This window comes from Microtus pennsylvanicus, chromosome 6, assembly GCF_037038515.1.
Source record: "Microtus pennsylvanicus isolate mMicPen1 chromosome 6, mMicPen1.hap1, whole genome shotgun sequence".
Lineage (NCBI taxonomy): Eukaryota > Metazoa > Chordata > Mammalia > Rodentia > Cricetidae > Microtus > Microtus pennsylvanicus.
In genome coordinates this window covers 28680233-28705475 of record NC_134584.1, presented here as the reverse complement: position 1 = coordinate 28705475, position 25243 = coordinate 28680233, and the positions used below count along the sequence as shown (strand labels likewise).

Below are 25243 nucleotides of genomic sequence, written 5' to 3'. Positions count from 1 at the left end.
ATTAGAAAAAAATTCAAGTGGAATTACATAAAACTAAGTTTTTGCATCTCAAAGGAGACAAAAGTGAAGAGATAACTTACAGGATAGGCATACCAGCTTTTTATATAACAGAGGACTAATATCCAGAATCAATAAAAAGATAAAAAGGAAAAAAAGCAAGAAAAACAATTCCATTGAAATTGGGCAATTGAACTAAATAGACGCATTTCAAGAGAAGAAATACAATCTGTACAGATTAAAAAAAATAATCCACAGTTTCCAATAAGGAAAAAAATATTACTTCTGTATTCTCGTTTATTGATGGCGTCAACGCCTTCCTTTTAGGTCTGTGGAGGGCTCCTCTAGGGAGGATTAGGTTTGGTTTGGTTGTGAACTTGTCATTGTATGACTGGTTCACTTCCATGGATGTATGTCCATCACGAGGGTGCCTGGTGCCCACGGAAGCCAGAAGCGAGTGTCAGTTTCCCTGGAACTGGTGCCACTCAGAATTATAAGTCACCCTGTAGGTGATGGGGAACCAAACTAGGGTCCTCTGCAAAAGCAACAAGCGCTCTTGGCAGCCCAACCCTGTAGGTGTGGCTGTGGTTGGTGCTTTTCTTACAAAGCTCCACAAGATGCCCAGGAGCTCAAAGACTAGCTCGTGAGGCAGCGATGGACGGAGAAGGGTGTACTGAGCTGATGAGAGGGCAGGAACCGGCGGGGAAAGGACCCTTGAGAGGGGGAGGGAGACGATAACGGGAGTCTGGCACTGGCAACTCCGCGAGCCGGCGCGGCCTGGGAGCCTCTAGATGCCCGCCCACTAGGTGGCACGGCGCATGCGCGGTGGGGGCTCCCGCCCTGGCGTCTCCAGGACACGACTCTGCTGTGGCGGGCGCGGCCTTCTCTCCTGGGCCCCGAATTCTCTCAGGCTCCTGAGACCGCAGCGAGAGGTAACGACCTGGGAATCCTCTCCAAACCCTGCGTCTCCGCGAGGCCCGCCTCACTGTTGGGACCCCCGTTTTCCACGCGGCCCCCCACCCTCTCGCTCCGGTCTTCCCTGGCCTCTCAGACGCCGCCCTCCCTGCAGGGTCCCCCACATCTCCACGGGGGACCTTCGGCGACTCTCGCCACGCCGTCACGAGGAAACTCCTGGGTTGACCCCAGCCGCCGACGGAGCAATGAGGAATGGACGCGGTTTCCTAGCATCCTCCGTGGGAGAGACACCAGAACTTCAATGATTTGCTTGAAATTGCCCTCTCGCATTTGTTTGAAATAAAGGTACCCTTTCCCCCGTCCCACATAGACTTGACAGAGTATGTATTTTCTTATGTATTTTGCTCGTATGAGCGGATTTTTTTTTCTCACTTCTTTCCTGTTGTGGGGCGCTTGGTCTCTATCCAGTAGCATCTGTGTTTTCAGAGGCTTTGCAGTATGCGTCAGAAATGATGTTTGCTGCGTCCCAGAAGGTGACTTTTAGCATGCTAAATGGTGGAAGGTTGTATATGATCCTGTAGGGCTCTAGCCCAAAATCTTGAAGTGGTTTGCTGTCTTTTTATCTTTTATGTTTTGCTTGCAAAATTTAAGTCTACGTGTTTCCAAACAAACCCGTGGCATAAATACTTAAGCGTTTCTCTTTCATATCTAGAAGTAAGATATGAAACATTAAACAAAACCATAATATAATTATCCCACAAAACCAAAGCTAAACATCTTATTGTCTCTAGTATAATTTATTAGACTAATCCCCCAATGATTGCCGAGTCCTGGTCAGTTTTCTCCAGTTGCCTTTTAATGATTTTACATAAAAGTTTCCCCAAAATGTAATTAAATATGTACTTTTGTTCAAATTATCCAGTTGTTTTGTTTTGCCGTAGTTTATCCTTCTGTTTATCCATGTGCATACACATAGTATTTAGGAACTATTAAGCATCTAAAATGGCTTTCCAAATGTTTTGCGGTTGAGTTGTGTGTATTGTATGTTCTTATTCATACAATATTCATACATATTCAGTGCAATGCGCATCTCTAGTATTGCTCTTTCATGTAAGCTAGTAGCCATCACATTTGGGAAACAGCATCGGATAACGTTGTTTATTGCAATTTTTGTTTTCTGGCGCAGGATAAGATACAGCATTTGGTTGTCTTGTGTAGTTAAATCATCTTTAATGTAGAACACCCGACCTTTGGTTTCCACAGAACACTGCTTAGCTAGTTATAAAACTAGCTAAGTTTAACACAAGCTGGAATCATTTGGGAAGAACCTCCATCGAGAAAATGCTGCCCTCCCCCCACTGGAACTGTGGCCAAGCCTGTGGGGCATTTTCTTGATTGATTGATGTGAGAAGACTGAGCTTTCTGTGGGTAGAAACACCCTTGGGCTGGTGGTCCTGGGGTGTTTAAGGAAGCAGGCCCAGCAAGCCCTGTGGAGCAAGTCAGTAAGCAGCACTCTTGAGTGACCTCTGCAGCAGCTCCAGTCCTGTCTTGCATTTCTCCCCCGACTTGCCTGGTTGATGAACTACAAGCTGTAAACCCTTTCTTCCCCAGGTTGTTTTGATCATGGTGTTTTACTGCATGGTAGAAACCTTCACTAAGATGGAAATTGCTCCCAGATCATGGGATCCTGCTGTGACCGACCTCACCATGTGTTTTTGGAAGGATTGTGGTGGCATTTGTATTTTGAGCTGGAGAAGCTATTAGTGCCCAGAGCTCCGTAGCTGTTTTGTGGGAAGGATAGAATGTTTGGAGAGATGCAGACGATGGAGGCCTGGCTTGTGAAGTAGAGGGAAGAAAAACTGACCGGGATCATTCAAGTGATGGGGGGGGTGGAGGTTGTTTTTGTTTTTCAAGACATGGTATCTCTGTCTAGCTTTGGATCCTGAAACTCGCTCTATAGACCAGGCTGGCCTTGAACTCACAGACATCTGCCTGCTTCTGCCTCCCTAGTGCTGGGATTAAAGGCATGTGCCACCACCGCCCAGCTTTAAGTGATATTTTGAATTAAGAACTGCCTAGGTGAAATTTTTGCTTTGCTGGACAGTTGATGCTGGTCAGCTGGGGCTGAAGGATCAGCTGTGATTAAGAAGGGAGCAGCATCATTGAAGCCAAAGCTTCTGTCTCCTCGGGGTCAGCACACTGAAGTTATGGTCCAGAGAAGGTTAAGGACGTACTTTGTGCTGACCGCCATACTTGTAGTATGTAAGTTTCTTAGTCGGCACTGATTTGAAGGCATGAAGGGGTCGTGGAGAGAAACTGAGCTTGTTGGTTAAGATATTAGTCCCACCCTGACTGTATTGCAGAAGGATTTAAAAATTCAAGGTAATCTTGCTTTATAAGGAGTTTGAGACTAATTTGGACAAGAGACCCTGTCCAGGTTAGCTTGGGGGACAGGGTTGGGAGTTGAGGGCTGGAGATGGAGCTCACTTGGTCAAATGCTTGCCAGGCATACGCCACGCCCTGGTCTCCATACCACAAAAACCAGGTATGGTTGTGCAGGCAGGCCTATAATCCCAGAAGTCTGGAGTAGAGATAGAATTACAAGTTCAAAAACATCTTTAATTGCATAGGGAGTGTGAGGTTATCCTGGTCTCCATGACCATTTCTTAAAATGAACAAAAAAGAAAAGAATGCAAAATAGGATTGCTAAGACGGCTCAGTGGATAAAGCACTTTCTGGGCATGTTTGAGGACCTGAGTTTGATCCCCCAGTACCCACTTAGAACGTGCCTGTGCTCCCAATACCCACTTAGAACGTGCCTGTGCTCCCAGAGCCGGGTGGACTTGAGTTTGATCCCCCAGTACCCACTTAGAATGTGCCTGTGCTCCTAGAGCTGGGAGGCAGGGACACCTAGATTCCAGGTGGCTTGGTGGCTAGTCACCCTAGGCAAAATGGCCAGCAACAAACTTCCAGTTCACTGAGAGATGCTATCTCAAAGCCTAAGACAAAAAGCAATGGAGGAAGGCGTACCTCTGGCCTCTGCATGGGCACACAAATGTGTATGCAGCCTGCAAAACGAGTTACAACAGCAGGACAAGCATTAAAGCCAAAATAAGGAAATAAACACAGAAAGAGTCACAGCCATTTCATGTTTGCTTTCTGGATGTTCCCAGTTGTTTAGGTTTTTAAAGGTTTAATATTATATAATGATGAGGCCTGTAAATTACTTGTTGTGCTTAGTTGCCTGATCTGTTCACCATTTGCTGCTCACCTTCCATGACCTGGACTCCAATGAACATTACAGATAGATCTTTTGTAAAAGTCCCTCATTTTGGATTTATCTGATGCTTCTTTATGATTGTGTTTATTATTATTGTGATTGTTATTAGTTTATGCATCCTCAAAACAAGTATCACCATGAGACACCCATGAGATCTTCTCATTTTACCTATTAGGTAGCATGTGACTTCCACCTGTCACGTTTTTGATAGTGTTCACTGTAGTTACAGGATTAAATGGATTCTGCCTGTTACTATGTAAGTCTTACCACTTTTTACCAAATACTCTATTCATCATAAGGATTCAGTCTTCTGTTTTGATTCATAGATCTTTAATCCATTAGTATAGTTTATTTTAATGTGCATAGTGTTCTCAATTTGGTCAGTGAGGTTCCCTCTCAGAGTGATTCTGTGCCCTCTGCTTGGGTTCTAGTATACTCTGAAGTGGACTGTCCAACTGAGTGGTCATCTTCCCAAGGTTTTTCCAATAACGGGTTATCCTGCCAAGATCATGCTTTCCCTCTATGCTGATTAGGTTCTGACTCTGCACTCAGTGTGAGCATCCTCTTCTGCTTGGGCCATAATAGACTGTCCTTGGTCTCTGCCACAGGTATCCCCACAGCTAGTGTGGGGACTTGCCATGCACCTTTTGTGCGGTCTCGAGGCTATTTCTTCATTTGGGTGCTGGGCATTGAACTGGGAGCCCCTCACATGCCAAACAAGTGTTCTTGCACTGAGCTGTGTCCAGCTCTCTTTTTACTTTTCATTTGAGTCATGGTCTCACTCCATTGCTCAAGCTGACCTTGAATTCACTCTGTGACACTGGGAAACCTTGAACTTAGCAGTCTTCCTGCCTTGACCTTTAGAGTACCTGGAACTTCATGGATATGCCAGTAGGCCCAGCTAGGCTTCTGTTTTAGATGAGCTAGGCAGTTTGCTTACCTGGTGATAGGAGTTTCATAAATAATTACTCCAGAGATTATTTTCTCACCTTTCGTGTTTTAGCCTTGAAAATCCATAGCATCACTTATCTTGTACTTTTTTTTTGGTTTTTCGAGACAGGGTTTCTCTGTGGCTTTGGAGCCTGTCCTGGAACTAGCTCTGTAGACCAGGCTGGTCTCGAACTCACAGAGATCCACCTGCCTCTGCCTCCCAAGTGCTGGGATTAAAGGCGTGCGCCGCCACCGCCCGGCCACTTTCCTTGTACTTTGTTGGCCAGAGTGATCCCACAATCTATCTTAGCGTCATGGGAAGAGGTCCAACAGTAGCAAAGTCAGAAGAAGAGCACAAGACTGGAGATTGGACCTTCTTTACTAAAAGCTCGTCTGCTACGCTGAGAAACGCAGTCATAGATGTGATTCTCAGTACCTTTCCTGCTATATTATGGTCATGGTCATTGTCTGAGAAGTCGTGTGTAAGAGAGCAAGTGCATTTCGCCTCAGTTCAGGATGTGGATGCAATATGGAATGCGGTTTCTTAACTGCAAGAAAGGATGATAAGCCATTGAAAAATAATTAAAAGTTCTTGAGGGGCTGGAGAGATGGCTCAGTGGTTAAGAGCATTGCCTGCTCTTCCAAAGGTCCTGAGTTCAATTCCCAGCAACCACATGGTGGCTCACAACCATCTGTAAAGAGGTCTGGCGCCCTCTTCTGGCCTTCAGGCATACAGACAGAATATTGTATACATAATAAATAAACAAACAAACAAATAAATACTTTAAAAAAAACCTGTCTCGAAAAACCAAAAAAAAAAAGTTCTTGAAATTCTAAATTAAGATGTTCAGTGTTACCATTTGAATTTCAGATGTCTCCTACAGACTCATTTTCTTGACTCCTTTGTCCCCAGCTTGTTATTTGGGAGGTTCTGGAAACTTCAGGAGTTTGGTCTAGTTAGAGGACATAGGTCACTGGGGCTGCCCCTTTGGAAGGTTATTCATGTTCCATTGTCCCTACTCCGTTTTCTCTCACCTGTGAGGTGAAGCCTCTCCTCTTCCCTGTGCGCCTATGGCCATGATATTGTGTCCAAATGGATGTGGCTAGCCAGCTGTGGGTGGGGTCTTCTGAAATCTCCCTCCCTTAGGTGCCTTCCCTCCAGTATTTTGCCACAGTGTTGAGAAAAGTAACTAACTCTCTCTGTAAATATTATGGGCTCTTAATTATTTCTGTTATTATTCACAGGATCTCATGACTGGCTTTGCTAACTGGTCATTGGTATCTCAAGAAGCATGGAGATAAGATTAGAAGTTTTGACATCAACAAGTATCAAGCAGAAAAAACCCTGGCCCAGAGTTACCTGGTTGGGTCAAGTGAGTTTTTCTTTATTCATATACTAATGGTTTTACAGATGCTAAATGTGTTTTTCCTGTAAGATTTAGGAATATTCTGTGACATTAAACTCCCACAAAAAACAACAACACACATACACACACACAAAAACCCCAAAAGAACACATCGTATTCAGAAGATCACCTGTCCCCTAGAGAGGGTTGGTTGTGTGTGTGCTAAGTTATAATATACAAGTTAGCATTTATAGAGCATTGAGTCATCTGTCTAGGTAAAAGGTTTTGTTTTCAGTTTTTTCCTTTATAACATGTTTAAAGGGAGAGTTTAATGTCCTACTTGAGTCTACCAAAACAGCAGAGTGTTTCCTAATAGTGTATCTTTAAAGTAGCCTCAGGGCAAAAAAAAGTAGCCTCGGGGCTATAACAGGATAGGGGCAATAAGGCATTAATGATCCAGAATTAATTTGTGGTATAAATTATTCTTGTTCTTAATATGATTAATGATATGTGGTATAGCCTTCACACCTTACAATGGGCAAGCCTACAGAAACCCTTTTAATTTACAGTGATTGGTGACTCAAATTTCACTGAGAAGTTCTACCCTTATCCTACATGTAACAGGAATTCGCTACTGTTTTTCTTTCAAATTTTTTTTTTATCTTCCGTGTATGAGTAGTTTCCTTTCATGTATGTAAGTACACTACATGCATGGTCAATTCACACAGGCCAGAAGAGGATGTCAGAGCTCCTGGCACATGGGTGCTGGGAGTCAGACCCAGGTCTCCTGGAAAAGTAGCAAGTACTCTTAACCACTAAGCCATCCTCCAGCCCAGGAGTTTTCAAATTTTACACGCATCCAAATCATTTGGACAGGTGAAATTTACTCAGTCGTAAAAAAAATTTTGAAATATAGTTTGTGGAACTAGAGATAATCTTGTTAAACAAAAAAGCCTGACACAGAAGGGCGAATGCTGCATGCTTTTGCTCAAAATTAAAGAAATATGCATTTAAAAGTAAGTACATATAAAATGTGAAAGGAGAACGTGGAGCACGTGAGGGGAGAAAGGGTCCAGTGGGAGGTGGACAGGACAGAAGAGGACAATTGGCAGAGAAAGAAAGATAAATATGGTGTTTTTTCTCATGTTCCATCTTGACATTGTATGTGTGTGTATACATGAATAAAGCAGAAGGGGTGTTCTTGGAGTTAGGAAAGGGACAATATGAGCAAAATATGTGTGATTAATATGTTTGAAAATATTATAATGAAACCCTTGCATTGTACACTAGCTAAAGCTGGGTAATCTGTTTGTTTTTTTAAGGTTAAAATGTTTCAAAACATTGCTTATATTTTTTATGTATGAGTGTTTTGATCAGATTCCATGAAAATCCCATGAGACTACATTTATAGATAGTTGTGAATCATCATGTGGGTGTTAAAAATTGACTCAGGACATCAGGAAAAGCAGTCAGTGCTTTTAAGTACTGAGCCATCTCTCCAGCCCTGGCAATTTGTGTGTTTAGCAGCTTCTGAGGGGTTGCTGCTTCTGGCTCCACAAACTTCATCCAAAATACCTTACTTTTTGTAGAAAAAAAAATATCTGTCTGAGTCAAGAGCTTATAGATTTCCAAAACCATATTCATTTTAATCTAAGACAGTATATATAAAAACTTGTCCAGCTGGGCATTGGTGGTGCAGGCCTTTAATCCCAGGATTTGTGAGGCAGAGGCAGGTGGATCTCTGAATTCGAGGCCAGCCTTGTCTACAGAGAGAGTTACAGTACAGCTGGGGCTACACAGAGAAGCCCTGTCTTGAAAAAACAACACCAGAGAAAAAGCTTGTCCATACAGATGCTCACACGAGTAGGACTTTAAGTAATTCTAGCTTGCCAAAGTGGCAAATGGCCCTAGAATATTAGCCTTTAAAGAGCTTTAAATACAGCTGTTAGATCACCGTACCCTGTAACTTTAACTTTATTATTATTTCCTGTTTTCATAGTGCTAGATATGGAATATATAGGTACAGAATCAGGACCTCACTGCTAGACAGGTACTCTATCCCTGAGTAACACCCTACCCCAAGTGTCATTTAAAACAGAATAAAAAATGTTTAGGCTATGGGTTTAATGTTTACTTTAGACTTGTGGTATAAATTATTCTTGTTCTTAAATGTTATTTTGGTTTCCTTTCTATGGTAATTTATGTAGAGAAGATTGAATTAACTGTTGGAGCCACATAAGTCCTTCACGTGTTTTTCTCTCTCAGGAGAATGAAGCTGTTTTTCTGTTGGATGAGAAATTCATAAATGAGATTAATTTGCTGTCAGGAAGAACAAAGAAGATTCCGAGTCTGCAGCCTTTGTTGAAGGATGTTTTTTTTCTGGCAACATCCAGGAATGGTTAAGTATTGCTGATATGTTAAAAGGCTAGCTTACTACAATTTTTCAAGAAAAAAAAGTCAGCGATAGTGTTTTAAAAGTTGCATTTCGCTTTTGAACAGATATGTGGCTGTCAGGGGTCCTCACTACAGGAGAGCTTTTCCTGTGGAACAAAGATCAAGATTGTTTGAAAATGATACAGGTGACGGAAAAGCCTAAAGAAGTTGTTAAAGCTACAGTAGGTAGGCACTTTTTAAATTTTCTTTGAGACAAGACTGAAGTTTTTTTCATATTACTATTTGATAATGTATCTCTTTGTGTGCATATACATATTGTTTCTGTCTGTATAATATTTATTCTGAAATTTGATTGGTACTTTTTTGCACCTTATTTAACTTGAAGAAGCAAACCTGGCCTGCATGTCATTGCTCTGATGACAGGTTTCTAGTGTTACATAGCAGTGCAGGTTTTGTGGTGCACGTCTGTAATCCAAACAGTTCGGGAGACCGGGGCAGAAGGACCGGAAGCCTGAGTGTTGCTTGGACTGCAGATTGAGCTGAAGGTCGGCTTGAGTGGCCCAGTGTAACCCTGTCTCAAAATAAAAAGTAAAAAGGATGCTAGGAGTGGGTCTCAGTGTTAGAGCCCTTGCCTAGGCTGCACAATGCCGTCGGTTCAATCCCTCCTACATTATTAGTGCTGGGCTGTGAGTTAGAGGCCAAGAGTGGTTCCAGGACAAGCAGAGCTGCTGAGAAATTCCTCAAAAAACAAACAAGCAAAGTAGTAAATGTTATTGTTGTTTGTACTTTCATTATTAATGCTTTAGTTTTAGCATTCTAAGTGATAACACAGCTTGAGTTTCTTACTGCAAGGGTAGCTAACTTGCCTGGCAAGCATTTGGATGCTGAGGTAGGAGGATCACAGAGAGACCTTATTTTATACAAGCCAAAAAGGAAAAGAAAATTATGTACTTTCATGAAAAATTCAGATTTTGAAAGTTTAACTTTTCTGTCTTTTTTTTCTTTCTGTTAATTAGAAAGCTCTTCAAGACTATACTTATATGTAGCTGAAAATGGGAAAAGAGTTCTGCTTATTACATCTTCTGGCTGCATACTTCTGTGGGAATATTTGGAATTGAAGAATATTTTATCTTCTAAAAGCCTCCCATTGGTCGGTCAGTGGTCCCAAATCATACCCCAAGAGGCAGTTTTATTGCCTTCCACTCAAGATAAAGAAGCTGTAGTGGATGCTGTTTTTGTCAGAAATGAGGTAAAATCCACACGAGAAACTATGAAGTAGAGTTCTTAGGCTTTAAGAACGGCCCGGTCTGAGAAACGTTAGCCAGGGGAATAGCACACCTGTTTGTCACTAGTCAGAGCAGTTGTAAAACTGCTGTTTGGAAGAGCTGATTTTAAGAATAGTTTCAAATTTAAACTTTTTTCCCTTAGTATAATATGACTCGTAGTGAGCCTGGTAATGAGTATGATGGTTCATACCTGCAACCCAAGTGAGGCAGATGAGCAAAAGCTAACCAAAGTTCAAGACCAGCCTGGTTACATATTGAGCTCCAGGCTGTCTTGGCTATATAGCAAGGCTTTGTCTTGAACAACCAAGTTAAAATCAAATGTTCTATAAGTTAATAAACTAGAACTGGTGGTGTTCCATAAGTTATTAAATTCTCAGGATATAATAGATGCATTGTTTAAAAATTTTAAATAACTTTATGTAGTCACTATATATGAACTTTCATCTGTTACATAGTCCACTTTTCTTAGAAATTGTATTTTGAAGTTAGGCTTGGTGGTACATACCAATCTCAGCACTATGAAAATAGAGGCAAGATGGTCAGTTCAGACCAGCCTGGCTGCTCTTTTAAAAAAAAAAATCACCGGGCCCTTTAGTTTCAGCATTGGGGAGACAGAGTCAGGTCTCTGTGAGTTCGAGGCCAGCCTAGTCTACAGAGAGAGTTCCAGAACAGCTAGGACTGTTACACAGAGAAATCCTGTCTTGAGCCCCACTCCCCCCACAAAAAAAATTGCATTTTGAAATTTTATTGATTCTTCCCAGTATGGTGATATTCTAATATAGATAATATAAAACTATAAAAGAAGAGAATTTTACAGGAAGTTTCCCAGCAACAATAAATAGTATATTTTTATACTAATATTTGAACATATTAATGAAGTGGCATATAGTAGTTTTATACATTTGTATATTATAGTCAAGTCAGGGTAACAAGCATTTTCATGTCCTCAGGCATTAGATACATGTTGGGAATTTTATTCTCTTTGAGTTATTTTGATAATATTTTTGTTACCTTATTTTTTTTCAAAGATCTTTTTATTTTATGTCTGCATGTATGAATTTTAGCCAGAAGAGGGCGTAAGATCCAAGTATAGAGAGTGTGAGCCACCATGTGGTTGCTGGGAATTGAACTCAGGACCTTTGGAAGAGCAGGCAATGCTCTTAACCTCTGAGGCATCTCTCCAGCCCTTTATCTTATATTTTATATCATCAATTATAATATAACATGGTCTGCAATTACCCTGTGGTGCTATAGGAATACCAATACGTGTCCCTTGTTCAACTTGAGTGTAAAGAGGATGCCGAAGGTCCCAAAAGAACTCCTCTGTGTCCTTAGGCTGATTTTCCATTTGGACCTTGTATCTGGCAAATAAAAAATTACATAGCCTTTAGCTTACTATGAAGAATGAAAATAGAAGCAGGGTCCCAATATATTGTATTTATATGAGACATATCAGTTTATTTTCAGATTAATTGTATACTAAACTATTAAATTTATCTGCAGTTACTTGGCGACTGCTGCCTGTGTTCTTTTACTTTCTATTCTGGAGAATGCTTGAAGTTAGCATTTCTGGTCATTCAGTGGTCTGAGAATGTATTGACGTCTGTAAGGTGAGGTAAATATTTTCCTTTCTCTTCTTTCCCACTTTTAAACAAGCATTGTCATTTGTCATTGACAGTTTGTATTTAAGATTTTCAGGTCTTAATTTCAGTTTTTAAAACTTTGTAGACCTTCCCTTCCACCTTTCACTTTTAAACATTAAATCTAGAAAGGTTCTCTTGTTTTTATTTTCCTAGAAGGGAAAACATGTATGAAATAGCATAGCTCGTGGAGTATTTTTCTTGTTACCTTGGTCCTGCCTCAGGTGATGTGACAGACTTTGTTGACTGTCATGGGAGGCCTCACCCTCTCTGAGGAGTGGATGGGGAGTGGGGTGGGAGGAAAGTAGGGGGAGGCGGGAGGACGGGAGGGAAAGGGAAATGAGATTGGTATGTAAAATAAAGAAAATTAAAAAAATAAAAATAATAATAAAAATTACTTTGAGATGAATTGAACTTTAAAGAGGGCAAGAATATTTGGATTTACTATTGTTGTGCCTTCAAATGCTCAACTGTTTTGTTTTGTGTATTTGGACAAGGTCTCACTATGTAGCCCTGACTATCCTAGAACTCTGTGTGATCTTGCTGGTCTTGTACCCAAGAGCTATTCTTTTTTTTTTTTAAATACTTATTTATTATGTATACAATATTCTTTCTGTGTGTATGTCTGAAGGCCAGAAGAGAGCACCAGACCCTATTACAGATGGTTGTGAGCCACCATGTGGTTGCTGGGAATTGAACTCAGGACCTTTGGAAGAGCAGGCAATGCTCTTAACCGCTGAGCCATCTCTCCAGCCCCCCCCAAGAGCTATTCTTGTCCCTGTATCCCAAATGCTGGAGCCACCAGAACTATCCTCAAGTAGTTTTTGTTTGTCCATTTGTTTTTTAATAGTAAAATAGTTTGCAATCTAAGCCTCATAAAATAGAGCAAAATATATTAAAAGCTTATAAAACTTAAGTATAGTTTAGGAAAATAATGTGTTGTGAATAATCCTCTTGTACACTGTATAGATTTGTCTCTCTCTCTCTCTCTTTTTTTTTTTTTTTTTTTTTTTTTTTGGTTTTTCGAGACAGGGTTTCTCTGTGGTTTTGGAGCCTGTCCTGGAACTAGCTCTTGTAGACCAGGCTGGTCTCGAACTCACAGAGATCCACCTGCCTCTGCCTCCCAAGTGCTGGGATTAAAGGCGTGCGCCACCACCGCCCGGCTAGAGATTTGTCTCTTGAATTGGTTTAATAAAGTGTTGATTGTCCAGTAACCAGGCAGGAAGTATAGGTGGAGCGACCAAACTAAGAGCACCAGCTGTGGGAAGGAGAAGGGCAGAGAGAATAGACCCAGTCAGCTGCTAAGCAAGTAGGACATGTGGAAAATGAGGTAACAAGCCTTGAACCACGTGTCAAAGCATAAATAGAAATATGGGTTAGTTTAACTCTTACGAGTTAGCTAGAAACAAGCCTGAGCTATCGTCCAAGCATTTACAATTAGTATAAGCCTCCAAGTGTTTATTTGGGACTAGGTGGTCAGGACAAAAGCCTCCATTTACATATGGTGCCCAGCATGGGTACCAGTAAAGAGGGGTTCAAGTCAGGTTTGTTTGTTTGTTTATATTTTATGTGGTACATTGGCGTTTTGTCTGTATATTTGAGGATGCGATCCCCTGGAACTAGAATTACAGGCAGTTGTGAGCTGCCATGTGGATGTTGGGGATTGAACCTAGGTCCTCTGGAAGAGCAGCTGGTGCTCTTAACTGTTGAGCTGGCTCTCCAGCCCCCTCAAGTCAGGTTTATTAACAGGTGCAAACAATACAGTGCACTCATGATACGTCACTGCTAATTCCGCTGCTGCTCCTCTCATTCCAAAGATGGGCCTTGTGAGAGGTTCAAGGAAGGTCACCAAGCTGTGGCTTCAGCAAGCCCTCCACAGTCCAAGAGAGTGTGCTAAGGAAGAGGCTCACTTGAGTTCAGGAGTTCAAGGCCAGTGTGAGTCATATATTGAGACCTCATCTAAAAAAAACATATACATACATCAAAAATAAGTAAATAAAATCATTAAACCTTGCTGGGCATTTGTGGTATATTCCATTGATTCCAGCACTTGGGAGGCAGAGGCAGGTGGATCTCTGAGTTTGAGGCCAGCCTGGTCTACAGAGCTAGTTCCAGGACAACCAGGTCTGATACACAGAAGAACCCTGTTGAACCTTCCTTTCATAATTCCATGACTTTCTTAGGTCATTGCCTTTCCGTGTTCACTGGGCACAGCAGGAATGTGTCCTGTGCAGTCTGACTCCCAAGTGTGAGGCAGTGAAGTCAAGAGGAGCTCTGATCTCGGCCTTCTCAAGAGATGGTCTTGCCTTGGCAGTGACTCTTAATCAGAAAGACCCAAAGGTCAGTAACAAGCGCCTGTCCTTACTACTACTGTATGTTCCTTAAAGTGACCTTTTTAGCCCATTGTGGTTTGGTAAAGTTATAAAAATCAACTGTCATGGTTTTCAAAAGCTGTTCTGAAGAGCTGTAAAATTAAAAAGCTTATCTTGGTGGCAAATGCCTGTAATCCCAGCACTCTGCACACTGGAGCAGGAGGATTTGAGGTCAAGGCCAGCCTGGGCTACATAGGAAAACCCTGTCTCAAACACAATAAAACAAAGTAACAAGTGAAAGGGTGAAGGAGAAGGAGGCATGTGTTCTAACCCAGCTGTTGGCAGGGCTGGGGCCGGAGGATTTCAAGTGTAAGGCTACTCTGAACAACTTTAGAGTCAAGAACTGTCAGTACTTCCTGGCTAAGACTACTTACTTGGTATAATAACAGCTCTCTCAGCCTCCAGTAAGTCATACACACAGAAGATACCGTCATTGCTTATGTCATGTTTCCCCCTTCTAGGCAACTCGGGTATTGTTTATAAACACACTGAATTTTGTTACTCTCTGTGGTGACCTTAAAGGATGCAGTAATAAGAATCCTGTGGTCCCTGCTGCACTTATCAGGTAAGAATACATATGCTTAGCCGGGCGGTGGTGGCGCACGCCTTTAATCCCAGCACTCGGGAGGCAGAGGCAGGCGGATCTCTGTGAGTTCGAGGCCAGCCTGGTCTAAAAGAGCTAGTTCCAGGACAGGAACCAAAAAAGCTACGGAGAAACCCTGTCTCGAAAAATCCAAAAAAACAAAAAAAACAAAAAAGAATACATATGCTTATTTCTAAGGAGGGCTTTTGAAGTTTGAAGCTCTAGTAAGTCCACAAATAACATTTAGATTAAAGAATGTGACTTACCTTTGTACTTGGGTAATTCTAAAAGTTGCTTTATATAAAGAAAATCTCAGATACTTTTAAAGAAAGGGTAGTGTAGAAAATACAAGTGTATTTTCTTTTTCATTGTTTTTCCCATCTTCTCAGGAATGGGGCTGTGAGTAGGTCAAGCAATCTGAGGCTTTGTTAGGGAGGGTAAGATAAAATTTCAAGAGCGGAGACCACCATTCATTCAGGTAGGCTAGAGTGTTCATAGATTTTTAAACACTTACATTCATTCATGGTGATTTTGGGATAACACATGAGCTATAAGGCATATACAAGTTAGGTGTGCTGACATACACCTTTAATTCCAGCACTCTAGAAACAGAGGCAGGGGAATCTCTGAGACTTTGAGGCCAACCTGTGTACATAGCAAGTTCCAGAACAGCCAAGAGAGATCCTGTCTTCAAAAAATAAAAGGAAAAGACCTGTACAAGATTGGAGTACAAAGATTTCTTTCTTGAGCACCTAGCCTCTTGTTTCTGAACACTTTCTATGCCTTTCTCTGAATTTCCAGAGAGGTCAGGTCATTATCTAGCTGCTCCCCCTCCACCACCACCCCCCCCCCCCCCCCCCGTTCCTTTCCAGGAGCAGCGTTGGTCTCAGCTCAGTGGTCCCTTTGACTATGGTCTTGTCAGATAGGAGGGGAGCTGCTCCTTGTTGGTGATACATTGATGCTGCCAAGGAGTAGTAGTAGTAAGGAGTAAAGAACAGCTTTGGGAAGAGGAGGTGTGCTGTGTGGGGACAGAATCTGTCATAGTTGTGGTTATAGAGATTACGGTTCATTCTGATTAAAAGACAACGAAGCCAGGTGTGGTGACGCACACTTTTAATCCCAACACTCAGAAGGCAGAGTCAGGCAGATCTCTGAGTTTGAGGCCATCCTGGATAGCAAGTTCCAGGACAACCAAGGCTGTTATACAGAGAAACCCTGTCTCAGACCCCTACCCGCCAAAAATGACTTGACTAATTGGCTCGATTTGGGTAATATTTTCATTTCTGAATTACTTATGATTTCTAATGGAATATTGTTGGAGTCGATATATGTAAGCCTTTTTTCCCTACAAAGTAAAATTAACAAAATTTATGTGACAGTAGCCTACTTATCCAGTCCTTTCTAAAACTGTTATTTATCTTTCTAGGTCATACTGGGTAGGTGACATCAGCTGGACACATGACAGTCTCTTTTTGGCTTGTGTGTTAAAACGTGGATCCCTGATTTTATTGACCTGCCTAGGTGAATTGCTGACATTAGTTACACTTGGTTGCTCTATAGAATTTGGGCCAGCTGAATTTATTCCTCTTCATCCACTAATAACATATAGGTGAGACATTTGAATTGGTTTGTTTTTCAGAACTTATTTTCTTTGGTAGTTAATTTTATTATGTATTTTTACAAAAACAATTTCATCCCCAAATTTGTGTTTTTCTTCTGTGAGTCTATCATGTCAATATCTGTTTCTTATCTGTTCCTAATTATTTATAGTTTTCTTCCTATTTCTTTTCGTGGCTTAATCCTGGTGAAAATTTGCCATTGTGACTATGTAAGTATAAAGTTATTTAAATATTTAATAGTACTGAGAGCATATCTTTACTATAAAAGATAATAAAACATGATACTATTTTAAAAGTGGAGCACTGAAATAATTAACATATTAAAGGGCTGAAACAGTAATAGACTGCAGGGTTTGGCCATGTTTGGATTTTAGTTGTGAAAGAAGGTAGCAGTTTGACTCTGTAGTCAGATAAATCAAGTTCCAATTCTTAGTTTTTTTCTATTTCCCGGTTGTGTGTGAGAATAAATTGTTCTTTAAGCCTCAATTTCTTTTCTTGTGAAACGAGTGACAGTAATTGTCGTACAGTGTTGAGGAAATGAAATGAGAGTCTGCGTTATTATATGTGGTTCTCATGTCAGATAAGTGCTGGGTAACGGTTTGCTGTGCATAGCTAGATGTGTATAGAGAGCAATTTTAAAAGTTAATTTGTCTTAAAAAATTGTGTAGAGGTCGCTGCAATGTCAGTGGCGACCTCAGATGCCCTGGGAGCTGGAGGTTGTGACTGACATGGTTGCTGGGAATAAGATCCCCAGTCTTCTCACAGAGGAGAAAAGTTCTTAACTGCTGAGTCATCTCTACAGCACTAAGAGCTATTTTTCCTGTTTTTTTTTTTTTTTTTTTTTTTTGGTTTTTCGAGACAGGGTTTCTCTGTGGGTTTGGAGCCTGTCCTGGAACTAGCTCTGTAGACCAGGCTGGTCTCGAACTCACAGAGATCCGCCTGCCTCTGCCTCCCGAGTGCTGGGATTAAAGGCGTGAGCCACCATCGCCCGGCCTATTTTTTCATAGAAAAATTGGAAATGGCTTTTGAAATTTTGTAGGAAGGAAACTGACATGGGCACATCCTTGATTATGTTTAGCAAAAAAAAAAAAAAGCTTAATTTTTAGTGACAGATTAGTGCTAAGAGAAAACTGTCAATTCTTGCAGAGAAAGTGTGAGTCTTTTGTTTTTTTAACCTTAATTTTTTATTTTACTTTATTTTTTATGTGTATGGGTTTTTTGCCTGCATGTTGTCTGAACTCTATGTTTTCAGTGCCCAGGAGGCCAGATGAGGGTTAGATCACTCTGGGACTGGAGTTACACACAGAGAGTCGTGAACCTCCATGTGGGTGCTGAGGCTGGAACTTGGGCTCTTAATTTGTATTTACTGGAATTTCCTCACAGTCTCCTTTAAAGTTACTTTTTTAAGGCTTTTCAAATTGATGGCTTTTTTTCTAATAGATATTCATTATTTGAAAAAATAAAATTTGAAAATCACAACACATTATTAAATAGTAAAAATTGGTTCTTACAATGCTAGTCCTCAGAGCTAACAATTAGGGTATCATCTTCTACACATTAAAGGTACTCATATTGCATTTATAATAATAGAAATATGTTAGTTTCAACATATGATAAATTACATAAAATGTATTGTTTGTTTTTTAACTATTTTTTAATTTTAATTTAATTTTATGTTTATTTTTTGGCTTTTTGAGTTTTCAAAACATGGTTTCTCTATGTAACAGCCCTAACTGTCCTCGAATTCGTTCTGTAGACCAGGCTTGCCTCTGATTCACGGATGCTGGGATTAAAGGCGCCACCACCACCCCACCCAGCATCCTCACTTGTTTGTGCAGTGCTAGAGATCAGACTCAGCTGTGTACACAGTAGGCAACTGCTGTATCAGCAGGCCTCCCGATTTGTGTTAACAGTTCTCTAGTCTGAAAAGTTACCATATATTAGTAAGTCTCCTTTTATATTTATAAAACATTAAATGTAACAAGCAGCTGTATTGTGTAATCAGGGTCGATATCTCACAAACACACACACACACATGACTCATTTAATTTTAAACTCATAGAATGTTACTCACCAGTATATTCTCCAAATGTCCTATTTCTTTCCTTTTTTGTTCTTAATAACTATTGTACTAATTATCATTCTTATAATTCTGTTCTTTACATATTTTAGAATGAAAGCCAGCCACTTAACTCTTTAATAATAAAAGTAAGATGTCATGATTCTTAAACAAGTTGAATACAGTTTAAAAAAACCAAAGCATAATAAATGCCACAAATTTCTGAAAAAAATTGGAAACATGTAAAGACATATATTTGGTCACTGTTATTTTTCCTGGAAGACAATTATACAGTTTTAATATTTCCGTGTCTGTTCATCTGCTTGCATTCTCATCATTCTATGATGTTTATTTGCCATTTTTGAATAATATGATTACTTCCTTTAAGATCCTTCTCTTGCTGATTCTTGACTTTTCATATGTGTTTGCTAGACCACAACAGTTTACATTTCAAGATTCAAATAATCCTGTAGATTCATCAGCTTCTGACAGTGACCCCCTGAGACAGAGGTTTTCTGTAAAAGCACATTCACGACTACCCTACCTTATTATTTCTGATGGATACATGGTCACGACCCTTCGGTTTCTTGATAACCAGTCTCCAACAGCGCTCATGAGGTCGTTGCTAATTGATTCCACCCAGAGGCTTGAGAAAGCATGCCAAAGTATGATGCTATCTAAGGTACAGTGCCTTCTGGTATCTGTGGTAAAAGTGCCTTCTTGTTTCTTTCAAAGTTAAAGCACTAGAAGTTTAAATTGCTTTAGAATTACAGATAAAGTTTTGCGTTTAGAAATCATTTGTCTTTTTTTCCATAGCCAAAGGACAAAGGGCTGAACTTGCGATCACTGGATTCCTTAAGGTCTAGCCTGTTGAAGCATCAAGGAAAGGAGGGCTTAGTTCATGGCACCGTCCCTAGGTTTCTGCAAGCAGAAGAAACAATGAAGTTAAGTGAAACTACTGATGTTCAGGTACTTATTAGTATCTACTGACTTGATTCTAAGAAACTTGTTGGTTTTGTTGTTGTTGTTGTTAAAGGATATAGAAACTTGAGAACAACACAGTGATCCTATGCATAAGGCTTGAATGGTATTTAATATAATTTTCCCCTTGTGTTTAGGATTCTGAAGGAGAAGAAGCTAATGAAGTTGAACAATTTCCAAACAACTCATTTCCTTTTTGTAACCAAAGAAAAGATTTACGGTTTAGCATTATCAAGGAAGGAAGATTGGAATTCGCATCTATGTTTGATACAGTTCATGCAAAAGATGATTCCAAGGAGACAGACAGAGCCATCGCAGAACTGCATTGTATACAGAAAAAACTACTTGCAGCGTGGACTATAGGCATTTCAAAAAATGTAGCAGAGAAAAACTTAATGTTAAATTACACAGTACTTTGCCTCACTCATTTCTTCTATATTCTCCAGTTTATAAAATGCCCTTTGCCTAAGTTTGACCTGTTTGTAAATAAGAGTGTGAAGCATAATGCATGGGTACTTTGTATCTTTCAACTTTTCCATCAGTGTTTATCAGTCCACTATTGGGATATGAGATACAGACAAGATATTGGCCATTTGATAAAGCTGACCTCAAATACTGTAAAGCTTTTACTGACTCATCAACAAAAAAATGGGCTCTTCTCAGAGAAGCTTTTAGCCTGCCTTTCTTTACTCCGAATGGTAGCTGACCATGTAAATGGCATCTGCAGTCTTCAGCCTGAGGCCCTTTCAGCATCAGCTGGTGAAAGAACAGCTGCGTTGGACTCATTAATAGTCCCTATTTGTCAAGCTTCTAAGGAAAGTTGGTCCTGGAACTCATCTTTAAATATTTATCCTCAGGTCACAAATCTTGCTCAAAAACCAGGTCACAGGTATGAATACTAATTTTATTACTGAAACACTATGGATTTCTTATGATGTAGTAAGAAGTGTGTAATTGGTAGTTTTTAGTATGTTTATAAGGTTTTAAACTGTTAGTACTAATCCCAGAGTAGTTTTTCACTCCAGAAGTTACAGGCAGAGCTGCCCAGTGTGGGTACTAAGATGTAAACTCAAGTTTTCTGGAAGAGCTGCAGATCCTCTTAATCCCTGTGGTGTCTCTCCAGTCTCTCTATATAAATTTTATTTGTCAGCCAAAGATTGTTTCAATTTTTTTTAACGAACATTAAGGACATTTATTTTTAAATCTTGGGCAGCCATAATGATTTTGAAAATATAAAATAAAAGTATATAATGGAAAATGTATATAAGTGCTTAAAACGTTTGTGAAAATCTTGTGGTCCTTATGTGCATTGGCCCCTGGACCATGATCATTAGCTTGGTCAGTCTGTTCTGTCGCATTTGTGAAGAAATCAAGCAAGACACTGCCTGCGAAGGGAGCTAAACTTGTTTTCATTACTCTTGAAATTTGGTTTTGACAATTATCTTATTTCCTGTACAGATTGGTTGCTCTTTGGAGGCTATTGTACAAAAAAACTTTATGGTATCTAGCACAATTAAGCCAAAGAATTCCTGAAGGTGACAGACAGTTACCTGAAAATGTAACACGTGAAGTATCTTTTGTCAAGACTCTGTTATGTCATCTCCAAACTAACCTGCAGATGGCTGGGGATAGCTTGCCTCAAGCCTTGGAACTTACACCTATCAATGGTCAGTATCTTATAAACAGGTTCTAGCTCCTTGGATATGTGAAGTGATTAAGTAGGTTTTTGTTTTCAAAATGATTTTTAGAATAATTTTCAGGCTGGATATGTAGCTACTGAATTTTAAAGCAAAGTAAACATTTAAAAGTTATGTAATCAACTGTAACTAACTGTTTGGTAAAATCATTCTTAGGTGAAGAGTGCTTTCTGTTAGGATCCTATGAAAGATCAGTTCATCTGTGGAAGAAGGCTCTACAAGAAACACAAGAGAAAGGTAAGGGACATTTTTTTTAAAAGATAGCACTGTATTGGTGAGAATATAGCTTAACTTTCTGCAGAATTTAAAAATATTAAGGCTCAGAGTGTTCACACCTTGTTACTGTTCAAGTAAGATGCAGATTGGAGGGAACTTGAATATCAGAAGTACTGTATTGTATTTTATTATTATTTTTTTTATATTTATTTATTTATTTATACAATGTTTTGTCTGTATGCCTGCAGGCCAGAAGAGGGCGCCAGACCTCATTACAGATGGTTGTGAGCCACCATGTGGTTGCTGGGAATTGAACTCAGGACCTTTGGAAGAGCAGGCAATGCTCTTAACCACTGAGCCATCTCTCCAGCCCCTGTATTGTATTTTAAATTATATTTAAAATCTTTTCAATGCTCTCTAGTTGTTTCCTGCCCACCTCACCCCCACCTTATTTAATGATAAAACCTGCAGTTGAATGTTAATGGAAAATAAATGAGATTTATATCCTAAACCTGTTCTTCCTTTTAGAGACTCCCTAAATGGGAAATTATCCATCAGGTACTCTGCCACACTCCTACAGACATTGAGAGAACCATGGAGCTAAGCCTTCTGGCCTTTAAGAGATTAGAGAGTTTCAGGTTGAACAAAGAGTTGGAGTTACGTATGATTTGCACGGTTTGTAATAACATAGGATTCTACGTTCCAGAAACTGATGGCGTCTTTGAAGGTGTGACAGAGTTGATAAAAGTTCCGAAGTGGCATCTCTGTACCTGGCCTGAGTGTAGCTGCTGCCTGGGCACAGCGCCATGCTTTACATTATTTCCTGACAGCGTTAGCTTCACACACTTCCCTTTTACATCTGTGTAGTGTTCTCAGTGCTTGCTGTAGCCCAGCTCTGCACAAGGCAGTAGAGATACCAGAAACTTACCTTTGTTACTGTCACTCGTGTGGGCTGGGAGCACAAGAAGAGCACCCCACAGTCTGAAGGTATGGTCAGCTCCAGGGAACCGTGGAGGGGCTGATGTTTAAAGCTGAGTTGAAATTGGACAGTGAAAATGGTAGGATCGAGCTGAATGGTGGTGGCGCACGCCTTTAATCTCAGTACTTGAGAGCAGAGGCAGGTGGATCTTTGTGAGTTCGAGGACAGCCAGGGCTACACAGAGAAATACTATCTTGAAAAACAAACAAGCAAACAAAGCTGGTAGGATGGTTTAACGGAATTTAGGTCAACTGAGTCACACCTTTATCCCTGCATCATAAAAAGGTGTCACAAGTTTCTGGGATCTAGAGAAACCAAAAGCCTGAGAAAGTATAAGAATTTGGCAAAGTGCAAATGTCATTTATGCATGCAATATTAGTGGCAGGTCAGTAGTGGGTCAGGGAAGAGTAGTGAAGGAAGGTCTTATGTGGAGTGCTAAGAAAAGACAGTGGGATCAGATAAGATTTACACAAACAAAAAACAAAAGCAACAACAGCAAAAACCCATGGTCTCATTTTTGCAGCTCTGACTGGTCTGATACTTACTATGAAGACCAGGCTGCCCTTGAACTCAGTGATCTGCCTACCTCTGCCTCCTGAGTCCTGGGATTTTAGGCCAATGTTGTAAATTACATTTATTTATTTGTGTGGAGGGATACGCATTTGCTTCAGCGTACCTGTGGAACTCAGAGAATGACTTGTAGGAGTTGGTTCTCGCCCTCCACCATGTGGAGACTGGGGCTCAAATTCAGGTTATCAGGCTTCTTTGCCCATAGAGCTACCTAACTGACCAAGACACATTTTGTAAGGAAAAGACTGTTCAGATAAATACACAAGGTCCCTGATTTACGATAGTTTAACTTAAACTTTTAAACTTTGCGATGGCATGAAAGCCATGTGTATTCATGTTTTGCTGAGCCAGAAGTAATGCTGTGTGAGGTATGTGTCTTGGGCTTCTATTGCTGTGAAGAGACACCATGACCACGGTAACTCTTAGAAAGGAAACCATTTAACTGGGGCTGGCTTACAGTTCAGAGGTTCAGTCCATGCTCATCATGGTGGCACATGGTAGTATACAGGCAGACATGGTGCTGGAGAAGGAGCTTTGAGTTCTACATCTTGATCCACAGGCAGCAAAAGGAGACTGTGTACCACACTTGGCATAGCCTGAGCGTATCAGACCTCCAAGCCTGCCCCCACAGTGACAAACCTCCTCCAACAAGGCCATATCTGGGCCAAACGTTCAAATCCATGAGTCTGTGGGGGCATTCCTGCGCCCACCCCACAGTACACAATGCTGAAGAACAGCAGTGAACCTCAGCTTCAGTCAGCAGCGGGTACTCCGTGGTGTACTGTGTTGTACGTAGATCAAGTATATAATTGCATTTTTAAATGATTTGTTTATTTTTGTTTAATGTATATGAGTGTTTTGCATGTATGTTTGTGCACTATCTATGTGTCTAATACCTTTAGTGGTCAGATGGTGTTAGATCCCCTGGAACTAGAGTTACAGAGGGTTCTGAGGTTCCATGCGGGTGATAGGAACCCATCCAATGGCTCTTTGCAAGAGCAGAAAGTGCTTCTTAATACTGATCTATCTTTCCAGCTCACATACATCATTTGCTTTATGATCTCTTCTGTTTATGATGGGTTTGTTGGGAAATAGCCCTGTTATACATCAGGGTTCTTTTGTAGTTCATTTAGGAAGGTCACTTTGATGCATTTGTGGATGGAAGAGTGAGTTGCACATAGAAGCAAGCTTATTATTCAGCTGGGAAGACTGAACCAAAGCCACATCAGTGTTAATGGAATGTAGTTCATATTTAACAGGTACATACCAAGTTTGATCAATGGAAATTGTGATCGAGTAGATTCTCATTTTTGAGAACTGGTTAACTGGATAAAGAAGAGGAATTCAGTAAATTAGGAAGTTTTAGATGAAAACAGCTTCCTTAATGAGTCCACTATGAGCATTTTGTTTACAACTATACCCATGGGTGTGGTTTCTAAGAGTGGGTGCTCACATGAGCAGTAGCCTCAAAGAGAGTGCCTTAGGACGGACTGGAGGCGGGCAGACTCAGCTGATGTGGTGTTTCTGTGGACACCTACAAGGACTGGGCTCCTTTAGCGTCTCTGCTCTATTAGTAGAAAGGCTGTTTTGTGGGCCTGTGTTCCAGCCATCACATCCATGCGACTGGCCGCTGGTGGGAGAAAGGTGCACCGCCTGACTGAGTTAACTCCAGTAGGGGAGTCTGTAATATGTGCTCAGTGTTATGTCCTGGGTCACATGAGTGTTTGTAGTAATCCCAAACAAGATTGAGATTCTTTCACTCAGAACTGAGATAGCAATCAGCAGATAATTTGCGTCTCTTCAGGTAAGAGGGCCTCATCTGAGGGCCCACTGAAAGAACTTCAAATGAAAAGATCAGGGTATTGTTGACTTGTTTTTATTTATTATTATTATTATTATTTATTTATTTGAGGTCAGATCTCACTTTGTAGCCCTGTCTAGCCTAGAACTCTGTGTAGACAAGGTTGGACTCAACTTGAGAAATCCTGAATCTTCCTCTGGGTACTGGGATTCAAGGCTGCACAGCCATGTTCATGCTGCCCTGATTTTTACATAAGTTCTTTATTGAAGTATAAAACAGATGCAGAAAACATCCATGTCGTGATTGTGTAATGATGCATTTTCACAATTACCACATTTCTGTCTACATGGCACTAGCCGGAGAGCACTCACCTGGTACCACACTTGTCAGTGAATTCTGTTCTGTTTTAGGAGGAAGAAGAACGAGCTTTCTTCAGTCACGGTACTATCTCTCTCTCCTGTACTGCCACCTCTACTGCTATAATTTGAACGATGCTCAAGGATTATGTGATCACCTAGTAAGAGACATACTCAGCTGGTCCCAGTTACCTGTAAAAGAAAGTAAAGATTGCTCAGGTA

At 40.6% G+C, this 25243-nt stretch overlaps 1 protein-coding gene across 6 annotated transcripts in view; it reads left to right on the top strand.

Annotated features, from left to right (window-relative positions):
- Nucleotides 1–811: 811 nt before the first annotated feature.
- The window catches only part of Cplane1 (ciliogenesis and planar polarity effector complex subunit 1), a 91113-nt gene continuing 66681 nt past the window's right edge, over nucleotides 812–25243 (top strand). For 3 of the 6 annotated variants that reach the window (XM_075975924.1, XM_075975927.1, XM_075975928.1), the window contains exons 1-15: nucleotides 812–1257; nucleotides 6368–6495; nucleotides 8734–8866; nucleotides 8968–9087; nucleotides 9879–10111; nucleotides 11652–11758; nucleotides 13972–14128; nucleotides 14622–14725; nucleotides 16170–16352; nucleotides 18854–19103; nucleotides 19238–19390; nucleotides 19540–20291; nucleotides 20861–21069; nucleotides 21256–21336; nucleotides 25076–25240. In XM_075975924.1, the coding sequence (XP_075832039.1) occupies nucleotides 6415–6495; nucleotides 8734–8866; nucleotides 8968–9087; nucleotides 9879–10111; nucleotides 11652–11758; nucleotides 13972–14128; nucleotides 14622–14725; nucleotides 16170–16352; nucleotides 18854–19103; nucleotides 19238–19390; nucleotides 19540–20291; nucleotides 20861–21069; nucleotides 21256–21336; nucleotides 25076–25240 (2728 nt within the window). In that variant the 5' untranslated portion in view covers nucleotides 812–1257; nucleotides 6368–6414. Of the gene's footprint in view, nucleotides 1258–6367; nucleotides 6496–8733; nucleotides 8867–8967; nucleotides 9088–9878; nucleotides 10112–11651; nucleotides 11764–13971; nucleotides 14129–14621; nucleotides 14726–16169; nucleotides 16353–18853; nucleotides 19104–19237; nucleotides 19391–19539; nucleotides 20292–20860; nucleotides 21070–21255; nucleotides 21337–25075; nucleotides 25241–25243 lie in introns of all 6 variants that reach the window. The other 3 variants (XM_075975925.1, XM_075975930.1, XM_075975926.1) reach the window with 3 other exon arrangements.